Source organism: Cetorhinus maximus, chromosome 4, assembly GCF_964194155.1.
Source record: "Cetorhinus maximus chromosome 4, sCetMax3.hap1.1, whole genome shotgun sequence".
Taxonomy (NCBI): Eukaryota; Metazoa; Chordata; class Chondrichthyes; order Lamniformes; family Cetorhinidae; genus Cetorhinus; species Cetorhinus maximus.
In genome coordinates, this window is record NC_135882.1 from 176,239,319 (window position 1) to 176,254,623 (window position 15,305).

General features: G+C 41.1%; 1 protein-coding gene across 4 annotated transcripts in view; it reads right to left on the reverse strand.

Annotated features, from left to right (window-relative positions):
- The window catches only part of lama3 (laminin, alpha 3), a 500,534-nt gene that overhangs the window by 209,307 nt on the left and 275,922 nt on the right, over positions 1-15,305 (reverse strand). For all 4 annotated transcript variants that reach the window (XM_078541180.1, XM_078541178.1, XM_078541182.1 and 1 more), the window contains exon 25: positions 8,711-8,858. In XM_078541180.1, the coding sequence (XP_078397306.1) occupies positions 8,711-8,858 (148 nt within the window). The remainder of the gene's footprint in view (positions 1-8,710; positions 8,859-15,305) is intronic.

Genomic DNA, 15,305 nt, shown 5'->3' on the forward strand with positions numbered 1-15,305 from the left:
GGAGCCACGATTCACGCTGGGTGGGCCTTAATTGGCCCGCCCGTGTAATATGCCAGCGCGGACCCGAGCACGGGCGATCGGGCCTGCGCCTGCCCGTTCCCACTCCGCCCACCCGCCAGGCAGAAAATTCTGCCCTTGAAGTTATTAATGGGCCTAACAGCCCTCTTAATTGTCGGCGGGCGCGCTGCCAATATCCGCGTGCGCCCGCCGACTGAACTATCACGCGAGTGCGTGATGACGTCGGGACGCTCGCCTGATGTCATCACGCGCAATTTTACGCTCGTGCATGTTGACCGTGCACTTGCATGCTGAACTGAAAATCCAGCCCAAGGTGTGGAATCTGTTTGGCTGGAGCTAAGAAACAGCAAAGGGCAGCAGACATTGGTTGGAGTTGTTTATAGGCCACCAAACAGTAGTGGTAATGTGGGGCAGGTATTAATCAGGAAATGAGAGAAGAATGTAGCATGGGCAATACGGTAATCACGGGCGACTTCAATCTGCATATAGACTGGGTAAACCAATTGAGCAGTAATGCTGTGGAAGATGAGTTTCTGGAGTGTGTTAGGGATGGTTTTCTAGAGCAGTATGTTGAGGAACTGACTAGAGGACAGGCTATTTTAGATCTAGTATTATGTAATGAAGAAGGACTAATTAATAACCTTGTTGTAAAAGAACCTTTAGGGATGAGTGACCACAGTATGGTCGAATTTTACTTTATGTTTGAAAGTGAAGTAGTTCATTCTGAAACAAGGGTGTTAAAGTCAAATAAAGGAAAATATGAAGGCATGAGGGGCAAATTGGCGGAGGTGGATTGGGAAAATACATTAAAAGGTATGACGGTACATAGGTAATAGATAGTCTTCAAAAAACTATTACATAGCTTACAGCACCTATACATTCCTTCAAGGCACAAAAATGCAAAATAAAGTCAGTCAAGCGTTGCTGACAAAGGAATCTAGCAAAAACATAAAAACAGGCTGTAAAAACTTCTATAGGTATGTAAAAAGGAAGTGGTTGGCTAAGACAAATGTGGGCCCATTACAGGCATGAATTCACAACGGGGAATAGAGAAATGGCAGAAAAGCTAAATGATTACTTTGTGTCTGTTTTCAATGAGGAAGATACAGGAAATCTCCCAGATTTAGAGATCCAAGGGACTAGGAAGAATGAGGAGTTGAAGGAAATTAGTATAAGTAAGAAGGTTGTATTGGAGAAATTAATGAGACTGAAAGTTGATTAAGTCCCCGGGACCTGATATTCTGCATTCCAGAGTGTTGTGAGGGTTGCTATATAGATAGTGGATGTATTGATGATCATTTTCCAAAATTCTATAGATTCTGGAATAGTTCCTGAAGATTGGGAGGTAGCAAATGTCACCCCACTTAAGAAGGGAGGGAGAGAGAAAACAGGGAACTACAGACCTATTAGCCTGACATCAGTAGTAGGGAAAATGCTAGAATCTATTATAAAGGATGTGATAAATGGATACTTGGATAATCATGATCTGATTGGACATAGTCAGCGTGGGTTTGTGAATGGGAAATCATGCTTGGCAAACTTGTTGGAATTTTTTGAGGATGTTACTAACAAAATTGATAAAGGAGAGTCGATGGGCGTAGTATACTTGGATTTTCAGAAGGCTTTTGATAAAGTTCCCCACAGGAGGTTTATTAGCAAAATAAAAGCACATGCATGGATTAAGGATTGGTTAACAGGCAGAAAACAGAGAGTAGGAATAAACGGGTCATTCTCGCGTTGACAGGCAGTGGGGTACTGCAAGGATCAATACTCAGGCCCCAGCTGTTCACATTATACATCAATGATTTGGATGTGCAGACCAAATGTAATATTTCCAAGTTTGCGGATGATACAAAGCTAGGTGGGAGTATGTGTTGTGAAGAAGATGTAAAGCAGCTACAGAAGGATTTGGACAGACTTAGTGATTGCATAAGAATGTGGCAGATGGAATATAATGTGGAAAAATGTGAGGTTATCCACTTTGGTAGAAGGAACAGATGTGCAGAGTATTTCCTAAATGGTAAGAGATTAGAAAGTGTGGATGTACAAAGGGACCTGGGTCTCCTTGTCCATAAGTCACTGAAAGCTAACATGCCAGTGCAGCAGGCAATTAGGAAGCTAATGGAATGTTAGCCTTTATCACAAGAGGATTTGAGTACAGGAGTAGTGAAGTCTTGCTTCAATTGTATAGAAGCTTGGTTAGACCGCACCTGGAGTACTGTGTGCAGTTTTGGTCCCCTTACCTCAAAGGATATTATTGCCATAGAGGGAGTGCAATGAAGGTTCATCAGACTTGTTCTGGGGATGGCGGGACTGTCTTATGAAGAGAGAATGGGAAAACTGGGCCTGTATTCTCTAGAGTTTCGAAGAATGAGAGGTGATCTCATTGAAACCTACAAAATACTTAAAGGAATAGACAGGGTAAATGCAGCTAAGATGTTTCCCCTGGTTGGAGAGTCTGGAACCAGGGGACACAATTTCAAAATAAAGGGGAAGCCACTTAGGACCAAGATGAGGAGAAATTTCTTTACTCAGAGGATTGTGAATCCTTGGAATTCTCTACCCCAGAGGGCCGTGGAAGCTCAGTCATTGAGTATGTTTAAGATAGAGGTTGATGGATAAAGGATTATGGGGATAGTGTGGGTAAAAGGCATTGACGTGTTCGATCAGCCATGCTCATATTGAATGGCAGAGCAGGTTCGACGGGCTGAATGGCCTTCTCATATTCCTGTTTAGTTATAATTCCTCTAGCGCCTCTCCTGTGGGGAGGTGATGGTGTAGTCACTGGACTAGTAATCCAGAGACCCAGGGTAATGCTCTGGGGAACCGGGTTCGAATCCCACCATGGCAGATGGTGGAATTTAAATTCAATAAAAATCTGGAATTAAAAGTCTAATGATGACCATGAAACCATTGGTTCACTAATGCCCTTCCTTTAGGGAAGCCTCCATGTGACTCCAGACCCACAGCAATGTGGTTGACTCTTAAATGCCCTTTCAACAAGGGCAATTAGGAATGGGCAATAAATGCTGGCCTAGCCAGTGACGCCCACATCCCTTGAATAAATAAAAATAAGCAGAGGCCAAATGCAATGGACTGAATTTTGCCGTCGGCGAGCAGGGTTGGGGCCCGCTCGCCAATGCACAAAAAGACGCAGGATGATGTTGAGGGGGAGCCCCCGACATCATCCCGCCCCATTTAAATCTTCAGGAAGCGGGGGCACAGCCAAATCAGCTGCGGGCCAGCCGACCTGTCAATGGCCAACTGAGGCCATTGACAGGATCAGTTAAACAATTAAAGGACCTGCCCGTCCATCCTTAAGGCTGGTGGGCAGGCCAGGAGCCCCGGCGGGCAATAGAAAAAACAGGAAACCTCATCCACCGGCGGGATGAGGTTTCATTACGGGATTTAAAAAGTTCAATAAAGTTTTAGTGAAATTTGTGAACATATCCCATCTCATGTGACATTGTCACATGAGGGGGACATGTTAAGGATGTTTTCTTTTCTATTTTTAGTGTTTTTACAACTGTCAGCGATCTCCCTGAGGCTGCACTTAGCCTCAGGGAGATGTGCGCTTGCACGAAAGAGCACACTCTCGCTTTTGGGGAATCCCCCCCACCCGCACAGGAAGTGCATAGTGCTTCCCGCCGGGCGTCACGCTGGGCGGGCCTTAATTGGCCCACCCACTTAAAATGGCGGTGGGGCCCGCTTCTCCGGCGGGGATCAGCTCCCCACCCACCAGAGATTGGGTCGGGCCCGCCCGCCCGGTAGGCAGAAAATTCTGCCCGATGTCTTTGCAATATTTAATTGGAAGAAATTTCTGCTCATCCAATACTGAATATTGGACAAGCAACAGAACAATTCAAAGTAAGATTTGGTGATGTAGAGCTGAGTGTTGTTAGTGTGCATGTGGAATCTAATGTGCTTTTGGATAGTGTCGCTGAAGGGAAGCATGCCAATAAGAAATAGGATAGATTCTTGACAGAAATCAGAGGTAATTGTATGGAGATAAGAACAGAAACAATTCAGTGCAACTGGATGACAGAGGAAAGAGATTGGAGAAGGTTGGTGTGGTTAACCCAGTCGGACAGGTTGAAAAGGATGAAGTGGGGTTGCCTACTGTGGTCACAGGGTATAGATTGTGACTTTGATAAGGGCTATTCCACTGCTGTGGCTGGGGCAGAAACCTTATTAGGGAGGTTCAAGTGAGACATTGCAGGTGTTACTAATATAAATGTTATAAGATTGTGATGTTTTGGGACTGTCTCTTTAATTTTGGGTAAAATAGAGGAATGAAGGGAGTCATGTGACCTGTTCTGAATCCTGCCTGACAATAAGCTTGGGTGGCTTGGTTGTTAAAGGTTAAAGGAGAGTCCAGGTTGTCTTACTGTGAAGAAGGTGCAAGATACTCACACCTGTAGACAATGGCAAGAGCATCTACACTGACTGTGGGCAGACTATTAGTCTCCAAGTCTCACAAAGAGGTGTTAGGAATGTCAGGTTTTAAGACTGGTTATATTTTAAATGATCTATTTAATTTCAAGATAGAATGGAGTTGCAGGTCTCAAGCATAGCTAATTAGCATTTCTACCTGGATACAAAGATCAAATGATTTATGTTACTATGTGGATGGGCTTTGGGAAGGAATAGTCCATACAAAGCCATTGTAGGATTGGCTTACAGGGTTCTCTAAGATATCGCTGTATCTGACAGAAACAAGTCAGTCTGCAGGAATCTGAGAGAGGGAGAGCAGATAGATAGAGGCACCCAGTCTCTGTTGTTCGCCATCCAGAATGCAGGTGGGAGCTCGTGCTCGGATTGAGGAGGCCAAGTCCATGAAGATTTAAATGAAGCTGGAAGATTAGGGATCTCCAGGGTAACCCTAACGATGAAAGTCAGTTCAGGGATTAGAAGTTACCCAGCTGGAAAAGGGAAAAAAGGAATCAAGCTATCAGGAGCTGAGATTAGCTTTAGACTGATTCCCGGAGAATGAAGTGTCCGTTTAAGGGGCAGAGTAAAGTATAATCGTGGAGAGGGATTTTTGGTCATTTAAAAGTTAAATGGGGAAACTTTTCTCAAGTTTAGAGTACAAGCTGCCTACTGAAATAGTATTTTTTCAATGTTGCCTTTAATTTGTTTGCTACAGTGAGTCTTAAAACTTGAAATGTTGTTGTGTGATTCCCTCCAGCCAGTCAGTGGAAATTCAAATATCTCTAAAAGTTATCAGTCTCCGTGGAGATTGTAACACAGGAAAAATATACGAGGATTCAAAAATATTAAGATTTTTCTAGCGGATTTCCCGCCAAACACACTGAATTGTTTCGGTACTTGGAGGGACAATGAGAAAGCTATAATTTCACAGCTTCGACTGTATGGTTGGGAAATGGATACAGTGGCATAGTGGTTATGTTACTGGACTAGCTATCCAGAGACTGGGACTATTGATCGAGAAGAAATAGGTTCGAATCCCACCACGTTACAGTGGGGGAATTTAAATTCAGTTAACCGAATAAATCTGAATAAAAAATAGGATTAGTGATGGAGACCCATGAAACTATCGAATTAGAATAAAAATCCATCTTGTTCACTCAGGTCCTTTAGAGAAGGAAATCTGTTGTCCTTTCCTGGTCTGACTTATATGTGGCTTCAGACCTACAGCACCTCAGAAAATGTACTAACGACCCACTCAATTGTACGCTTGTGGTGTTTCAAGAAGGTGACTCACCATCACCACCTCAAGTGCTACTGGGTATAGCCAATAGATGCTAGCCTTGCCAGCAATGCTCATATCCCAAGGGTGGATTAAAATAAACGGTCAGCCGCCACCTTCCTCAACAATTGTCCAAACCATGCAGCTGTAACAAAACCTCTCTATATTTTGATAAAAGAGATACAACACTGCGGAAATAATGGGGTCAGTGATCAGAGTGGCAATAAGACCTTTGCACATGCACCAATATTTCTTTAAAGAAGCACAGAAACATCTGTCAGCACGCTTTTTTTTGCTGCTCTTTCGGCTGCAAACACATGAAAGAACAAACATATCTCCCAACGAAAACAAATAATCTGTGCCTATTATCCATGACATTAATCTTAGCCCTAGTAACTTAAACACCAGCAGCTGTCAAAGCTACTTTTCTGGCCTGTTAGACAAACCTATGAGTATTGATAAGGGCTCCTCTCATGTCCCACATCTGCAAGATCCAACATACACTTCAAAAAATAAAGCTAAAAAAAAAGGAGATAAAGGGGTGTCTGGTGATGGAAGAAATGTTTTGTTTAATGAGGAGTTAACTCACGGTCAACCTATCATTCTACATATCGGAACAGTTTTTTCACTGCTTAGCTGAGTCTGTTAAGCTACTGCATAAAGGTTCAGAATGCAATAGAAAATGTAAAAAATATTTTCAATTCACGTAAAACCAGCAAGATTTTTACAAAACAACAGAGCAACATTTGTTACGTAAACCAAGAATTAGCAAATCTGACGCATGCATGGAAAAAAAAGGATGAATTTTAATTTAAATACCAACACGAATAAAGAGGAAGAAAGGGTGAAAAATCCTGAAATGTTTAGTATAAACAAAGTTAATCAGTGACATTATCCCGAACCTAATAATTTCATCCTGGTCTTTTATGCAATAACGACATGATATTCTGACAACCTTCGATAAATGTTATAAACACAAAAATTACACTTTCTTATAAAAGTTTTGCGAAGTACGAATACAGAAATTGTTATGTTAACACTCAAGTTTAATATACTAACTCTAACTGTATCCCATTTAAAAATAATTAATTTTCTCTAAATTATTTTTCTTTCCTCAATGAAGCCATGACTGATGCCTCTCTGGATATAGCCACAAGGAGACACTGTGAACTGACACTTTTCATTTACCTTTGGTAAAAAGTCTCTAACTGGTGCCAACTTACTTGAAAAAATGGTTTTAGATCAAAACTGAAAAGTGCTAGTCACAAACTTACATTAACTCTGAGTATTAGTGCTCTACTGCTTAGTTGAGCGTCTCTGCAACGCATGGTCCCTAGGCCAGAATTTGCAGCAGATTCCAAAGAATCTTACTTCATTAATGGTGGCAATGAAATAAACATTCCCCTGATGTTCAGTAAATCATATAGTCCAGAACCAGGTCATACTGCCCATCCTGCCTGTGTCAGCACACTGAAAGCTACACAATTAGTCCCACCGCCAATCCCCTCCCTGCCTCAGCTCTTTCCCCAATGTTCTTCAACATTCTCTCACTTAAAAATGTATTAAATTCCCTTTTAAAAGTTACCAGTTAAAAGTTATCTGTTTCCAGATTCAAAAAACTCATTGGGTACAAAGAATTCTTCACATCTCCCCTGTGGTTCTTTTGTAAATTATCTTAAACCTGTGTTTAAAAAAACAGAATTACCTGGAAAAACTCAGCAGGTCTGGCAGCATCAGTGGAGAAGAAAAGAGTTGACGTTTTGAGTCCTCATGACCCTTCAACAGAACTGTTCTGTTGAAGGGTCATGAGGACTCGAAACGTCAACTCTTTTCTTCTCCGCCGATGCTGCCAGACCTGCTGAGTTTTTCCAGGTAATTCTGTTTTTGTTTTGGATTTCCAGCATCCGCAGTTTTTTGTTTTTAAACCTGTGTTCTCTGGTTAATGCCCCTCCTGCCATGTTAACAGTTTCCCCTTATTTACTAAAGCCCACGATCTGATAGCTATAACACAACTGTCAGCTTAGCGACTGCACAAAGATGTGAGTTCCTTGTATGTCTTTTCAGGTGTGTACCCATAAACTCTATCTCCCACTTCTCTGAAGCCATGGGCAGCATTCTCCTTTTGGGTGAGACTTTAGACCGTCTGCCCTATCAGGTAAACGTAAAAGATGCCTTGCCATTATTTCCGAGAAAAGCAGGGGTGTTCTCCCTGATGTCCTGAACCAACCTTTAACCAATATTATTAAAACAAATTAACCAGTCGTTATCATATTGCAGTGTGTTGGAGCTTGTTGTGTGCAGAGTTTCCTACATTACAACAATGACTACACTTCAAAAAGCAGTTCATTGGCTGTGGTAGTTCAGTCTGAGGTCATGAAAGATGCAACAGAATTGCAGGGTATTTCTTTCCCCTGGCATTAAATGAGAAACTGGACCATCTACACTGTTCCCTTACACTCTATGAAACATGTAACATTGCGTCTTCACCAACGCACTATAGCTCTCGCATTGCACTTGTCCTTCTGTCCACCTGTCCACACCAGCTTCTTGACCAGAAGTTGTTATTCAGAAGTGGGTCAAAAGGATGCATGAGCCATCCAGTGCAGTTACTGGACAGTCCCCTGAGCTAAACTTACCAGATATTCCCCCAGCCTGCTGTTGCTATAACTTGCAGCCGGACTTAAAAGCTATAATTTTAACTACCAACCACCTGCCGGCACGGAACTCCTGTTTAACAGGAGATTCCCACTGGAGATGTCTCCAATTAACCCCCCATGAGAATTATCTGTGGGTGAAACTCAATCATGTGGAATTCCCAGGCCTTTGTATCATTTCTTTTAATATTTGAACAGTATATGGGAAATTGATTTGGCATTATTATGCAATTAGCAAAATACATTCATTAATTTCTAAGTGCCTGATTTTAAAAAGAATAACATCCCCATAAACTGAATATAAAGTTTGATAGGTATTCTTTAGTACCTGTCTGCCAGTGAGATCAGCCATCTTTGTGCGATAGGAGGTCGGTTTTTGAATTGAAGATTGCTGTTGGCCATCCACAGTGTACATGACATCATCAACTCCAGCTGATGGGAAGATATCCAAAGGCAGGTACTTGTATAACAAGCAGCTGTTGGGGGCAATTTAGAGTTAAGTTAACTGAATGGCAGGGGTTGTATTAAACTTGAACAGAACCTTGGCTGACCAATCACATTTAAAGTTCTGTACATAGCTCTGGTCTCCATATTACAAAAAAGACATAGAGGCCATCGGGACAATGGGAAAAAAAATTACAGCAGGACAACAGAACAAATGCTTACGAGTTTCTTTAAAGGCTGAACCATGTGGGGCTGTTTTGAAGGTTGAAAAGTGACCAGATAATATTATTTTAAAATTATGAAGGAGTTTCATAGAGTTGGCATACAGAAAATGCTTTCACTCCTGGGGGGCATCCAAAACATATTATACACATACACATATATATATATATGTTAGGAAAAGCGTCTTATCCAAGGAGTGGTGAATGGTTAAGGCAAATTGCACTGATATATTTAAGGGGAAGTTAGCTCTACATACATGAGGGAGAAAGGGTATGTTGATAGGGCGAGTTAAATAAGTTGGGAGGTGGGTCATGTGAAACATGGAATAGACAAGTTGGGTCAAATGGCCTATTTCTGTATATTGTATCGATAGTGGAAATGAGAAACTACACGCACTCCAGGAGGATATGGAAATATTATTGGAGATTATAGAATTGTACAGCACAGAAGGCCATTCTGCCCACTGTGCCTGTGCTGGCTCTTTGAAAGTGCCCCCCAATTAACCTCACTCCCTCTGCTCTTTCCAAGTAGCCTTGCAAATGTCTCCTTTTCAAGCCTATTGCCCTTTGAAAGTTACTATTCACTCCACTTCATGTCCTTTCAGGCAGTGCATTGCAGATCAAAACAACATACTGCGCAAAAAAAAATTCTCAAATTCTCATCTCCCCCTGGATTTTTTGCCAATTACATTAAATTTGTTTCCTCTGGTTAACAAACCTCCTGGAAATAGTGGGCTGGATTTAATGCAGCCCATTGCAGTGGTAAGCGTGGCTGCCGGATCCCATTAATCATGGCACAGGCCCCACGTCAGTCTCCTGTCAGCAGCAAAACCTCCGCCTGATTAAAGCAGAAGGGATTGACGTGGGATTCCCGCCCTCCGCCGGCAGGATGTCAATTAGGCTCATAATGAGCCAATTGCTGTTAATAGAATCCAAGCCGGTTGGTGAAGTCAAAACCAAGACACAGAGCTTTTCTTTACTAAGAGAGTTTATTGACTGTTCAGTCTCATATATCTCTTTCCAACCCCCAGTGTCGCAACTGTCCCCTATTTAAATGTGATCAAAGTACTTAATTAAACAAGGCCCTTCACCTGTGTATCTTAACAACATAAACAATATAACTAACACATTATTAACAGATTCCCCTTTGCTTAAAAATAAACTTTATAACATACTAAAATAATTTCAAAACAAATAAAAAAATTATTTTCCACATTTCATATAGCCCACCATAGTACAAAACGTCTCTCTTCTAGGACCTCCAACAATTTCTTCAAGCAGGCACTCCTTCTTGTAAAACAGTCTGATAATTGGTGACATGGGTCAATCTATCTTGTCTTAGGGGTCTCTTTTCTCTCTAACATTTCTTTTATGCTCGCAAGGTCAATTTTTAACCTTTTCTCAGTCACACTCTTTGTTGAATGTACATGATCCCATAGAGAATGGTCATCCACTATTCAATGGGCCAGCTTTTCTCAGAATGATCCTTGAATAGGATTTCCCTCAAAATATTTGAAAAGTAAAATTCCATATCTATCGCTTCTACTAGAACCAGTGTTTCTGCAGCTAAGCTGCTTATAACTACACTTTTTATTTTCTTTGCTTCCCAGGCCAATGGACAACATTTGTTATTCTTTCTCTTCTAAAATACAATGAACCCTGTTGTACTAGAATATCACAGAATCACAGAGTGCAGAAGAGGCCCTTTGGCCCATAGAGTCTGCAACGACACGTGAGAAACACCTGACTTACCTACCTAATCCCATTTACCAGCACTTGGTCCATAGCCTTGAATGTTATGGCATGCCAAGTGCTCGTCCATCTGGAAGATTGGCATGTGAAGCACCCCTAAAAATGACCAACCTCATATCTTCTGGGTCACCCAAGGCTGAAAACTTGAGTGTGCATTTCTCTGAATTTAATTTCTGTAATGTTCTATTTGCCCTCTGAACTTCCTCAACTGTAGCACGTTTCATCATAGTACTCAGTTCCAATACGTCAAAACTAGAATCAGATCTAGCCTGAATGAAGTTTAACTGACCAATCAAACTTCTTAATTGGTCTATTTTTTCCTTGGATGCAGGATCCTCTTTTTGTGAGGACCTGGTCCAATTTATTGGGATGCAATTGACATTTTTAAATAAGGCTGTTGATTCAAGCTCAGTTCCGACTTATTCTGCTTAATGTCTAACCCTATATATTTATAGACCCCCAACATTTATTTTATCTATCACCCATTGCTCAAATTCTCCAGAAACTCCCCACAGAAAACCATCAACGTGCATCATAAAGATGCCTGCTAGTTTCTCCTTGTCATACTGATAAAACATTGCCGGGTCTGCTTTTAGCTGAATACAACCCATTTTCAACAGGATGGACCTAACTGAGAAATACCATACACTTGATGCATCATTTAGCCCATAAACAATACTTATTTAATTTCTACAGTTTCCCTTCTATATCGCCAGCTTTTTTAGGTAGTTTCAAAAACACTTCCCTTTGAAGTTTCTCACCTTGTAAAAATGTAGCTTTTAGATCAATTGATTTACATTCCCAGGAATATGTTGCTAAAAGATCCAAGAAAATCTTCAAGTTCACTTTTCCTTCAGCGGGGGAGTCCACTCTGACATCTTGATCACCAAGTCTCTCTATGAAACCTCGAGCTACTAGTCTGGCTTTCGCCTTATACATGCCATCAGGAAGAACCTTTTCTGTGCATATCCACCTGTGTGATAAGGCTGGCTGCCTCCTGTCTGGTATTTCAGTGTATACACCAAATTCTTTCCAACTTTTCAATTCCTTTTGTTCGGCAATCCTTTATCAACTTCTAATTTGTTAGTAGCCACTAAAAATTCTCGATCATAAGGGCTTCTACTTCTAGAGGCATTCCGAGCTTGTTCTATGGTCCTTGTACTTGTTAAACTATGACTTTTTCTTGCCCTCCTATCTCTTTCCCTCCTATGATTAAAGTCTCTTTTGTAGGTCTGTAATCTTTTCCTAGGACCGTGATCACTTCCCGGCCCACTTTCAGAACTCACACTGCGTTTTCCGGCCTTTCCACATCTCTACCCATCAATTTGCCAATCCATGGGTCTTACCTCCTGTCCTTCATCTTGCACACTCAGCCAATGTTTGTATTTGCCAGTGGCTTTTCCTGCTCTGCCTATAATAGTGGTGCCCCTCCATTCGCTGGCCCCTACTGGCATATATGTTCCTCTGGTGCTGGTTCCAACTTTGGGGAGTTGTTCTTTGGGATAAATAGTCTTATCCGGCACTTCAGTATCACTTTGTTCATATTCAGTCGGCTCGTTATCTGCCATAATCTGCTCTTGTAATTGTCCAACATATATGTATGTGAAGTGCACGGTGCTTCTTCACTTTCTATTAACTGTTCAGATTCTATAAATGTATAATCAGTGCCAATTAGCCTTGAGGAATGTACCCTAACAGTTTGATTGCCATGTTGTAAAATTACCATTTTTCCATCACTGTCTATAACCTTACCAATCTTTTTGCCTTTTTCTTTTGTAATATACCATGTCCCCTGGGTTAAAATGTTATTTCTGATGGCTTTATGCAGTGCCATAAGGCTCGCCAAATTTTGCCCGAAACCTCAGCCTTGATAAATGCCTTTCTCCCTGCATGCAGGGCATTCAAGTGCTCAGAAAAAAATGAACTAATTGTAGTCCCTACCAAAGCCAGGGGATGATCCCACATCACCGAAGGTATTTTTGGATTTTTCCCACAAACTAATTGATAGGGACTGTAGTCCCCAACCATTTGAAGCGAATTCTTTGCATACACTGCCCACACCAGGGCAGATGTCAGCTTACAGCTCGGTTGGTCAGCTAAGATTTTGTGAAGCGTCTCATCAATTACTGCATGATTTCTTTCCTATTACTAAAGTGACTTTCTGTTGCTGTGTTCATTACTACGATGTTCATATTTTCACACACACTTTTAAATTCTTCATTGGCAAACTCCCACCCCGCAGCATTGTCAGTTGGGAATTTAGCCAGTGTTGTCAGTTCAGTTCCTATCCATTTTTCCATTATCTTGTCCACAATTACCTTTTTGTCTTTAATACATATTACTGTTGACAGACTGAATCTAGTTGCTATGTCTATGAAGTGCAAGAGAACCTCACCCCATACCTTCAAGTTCATTGCTACAATGTCATTAAAATCTCTTGCTAATGGGAGACTCACTACAGGACATGATGGTGTTCTCCTATAATTTTACATATATCACATTTCTCACTGATCTCTTCTGTAAATTTAGTATATTCATCATCCATTACTCCTGTATCCGTTAGTAGAATTTTTAACCTATGACAAGATGAGCAAACTACCAATGTAGTTTTAAAACAATTTGCCTTTTTTCCTTTAAACCCCTAATCCTTGATGTAAACTGTAAATCTACAGATTTCCCAAAAAACAATTGCCTTATCGTGTTCCGTGTCTAATTTCATTTACAGAAGAACATAAGAACATAAGAACTAGGAGCAGGAGTAGGCAATTCGGCCCCTCGAGCCTGCCTCGCCATTCAATATGATCATGGCTGATCTCATTTCGGCCTCAACTCCAATTTCCCGCCCTCTCTCCATAACCCTTCAACCCATTACTGATTAAAAATCTGTCTACCTCCTCCTTAAACTTATTCAGCGTCCTGGCATCCACTGCACTCTGAGGTAGTGAATTCCACAGATTCACGACCCTTTGAGAAAAGTAATTCCTCCTCATCTCTGATTTAAATCTACCACCCCTTAGCCTAAAACTATGGCCTCCCATTCTAGAATGCCCCACAAGGGGAAACATCCGCTCCACGTCTACTTTGTCTATCCCCTTTAGCATCTTTTATATCTCAATTAGATCTCCTCTCATCCTTCTAAACTCTAGCGAGTATAGGCCTAAATTGCTCAATCTCTCCTCAGAAGACAAGCCCCGCATCTCTGGAATCAATCTAGTGAACCTCCTCTGAACCACCTCCAATGCAACTACATCCTTACTCAATAGTAAGGGCATTTCACTGAATACTACAGCTGTGCTGATAAAATGGGTTACCCCGTCTATTTTACACAGAATCACCACTTTCTTTAGTAATTTGAAATGTTATCTTCCCCCAAACCTGAAGGAAGGAAAACTTTCATATTCCTTAACCTTACTTTGGTTTTTACTATGTAGAGAATCCAGATAACACTTTAACTAATCCACTCCTGGATTGCACGTTATAAATGTTCACCCATTGACTAATACAGCACAACTGAATGAGTCTGCAACTAGATTAAAGCTTCTGGTGACCAGTACAATTCCTTCTGACTGATCAGTATCATCATCTTCCCCTTCTGAACCTTTCTTGTCATTTTTCCTTTCAAAAGCCCTGTTAAATGATCTCAAAATGCTACCAGCATCGAATCCTCTATCTTTTGTGTTACCGATGAATGTCCCATTGGTGCCATGAAAGTGACTGGAAATGAATGTTTCCCCAAAATGTTTTTTAAAGCTTCAGGCATCTGTTCCAAAAGCATATCTCCTTCTGAGAATCTAACTCCAGTCAAGGTCAGGAGTCCATCCATGTCCGATACTTTAGCACAATCCAACTACTTAAAAGCAAGCACGGAATTAGGAATCTCCAAATAGAATTTCGGCAATCTTGTATATAACCTGTTAAATTCCATGATATATTCTTCAATGGAATAACCATCCATCCTTCTAAGTTTATCAAAGTCTAACCATGCCTCATATGCATTTAATAGATCATCTTTCTTATAGATTTTGTCCATAAATTTTAAGAGATTATCCAAACTTTCCTCAGTGTCCAAATGATGAGCCTCTACCTCAGAAAATGCTTTGCATCTGATCCTGTTTCTGGTGGGAAGTGAAAATGCTTTCTCTTTGATAAGGACATAACCCATGCCTACATATCCACTTCATTCTTCCATTGGGCATATGGTTCAGCTTCACAGAACAATTGTGGAAAATAATACCCTGATACTTTACACTTGGTTTCAGTCATTCTTCTCAAAAGTAACTCCAATTACAACGTTCTGTCTGAAAAGAAATCATAGTTTCCAATCTTCACCTTTAGGCTAACCATTCTCTGCTACCAATGTTAATAGAATCCAAGCCCATTGGTGAAGTCAAAACCAAGACACAGAGCTTTTCTTTCCTAAAAGAGATTATTGACTGTTCAGTCTCATACCTCTCCTTTCAACAGCCAGTGCCCCAGCTGTCCCCTAGTTATAATGTGATTAAAGTA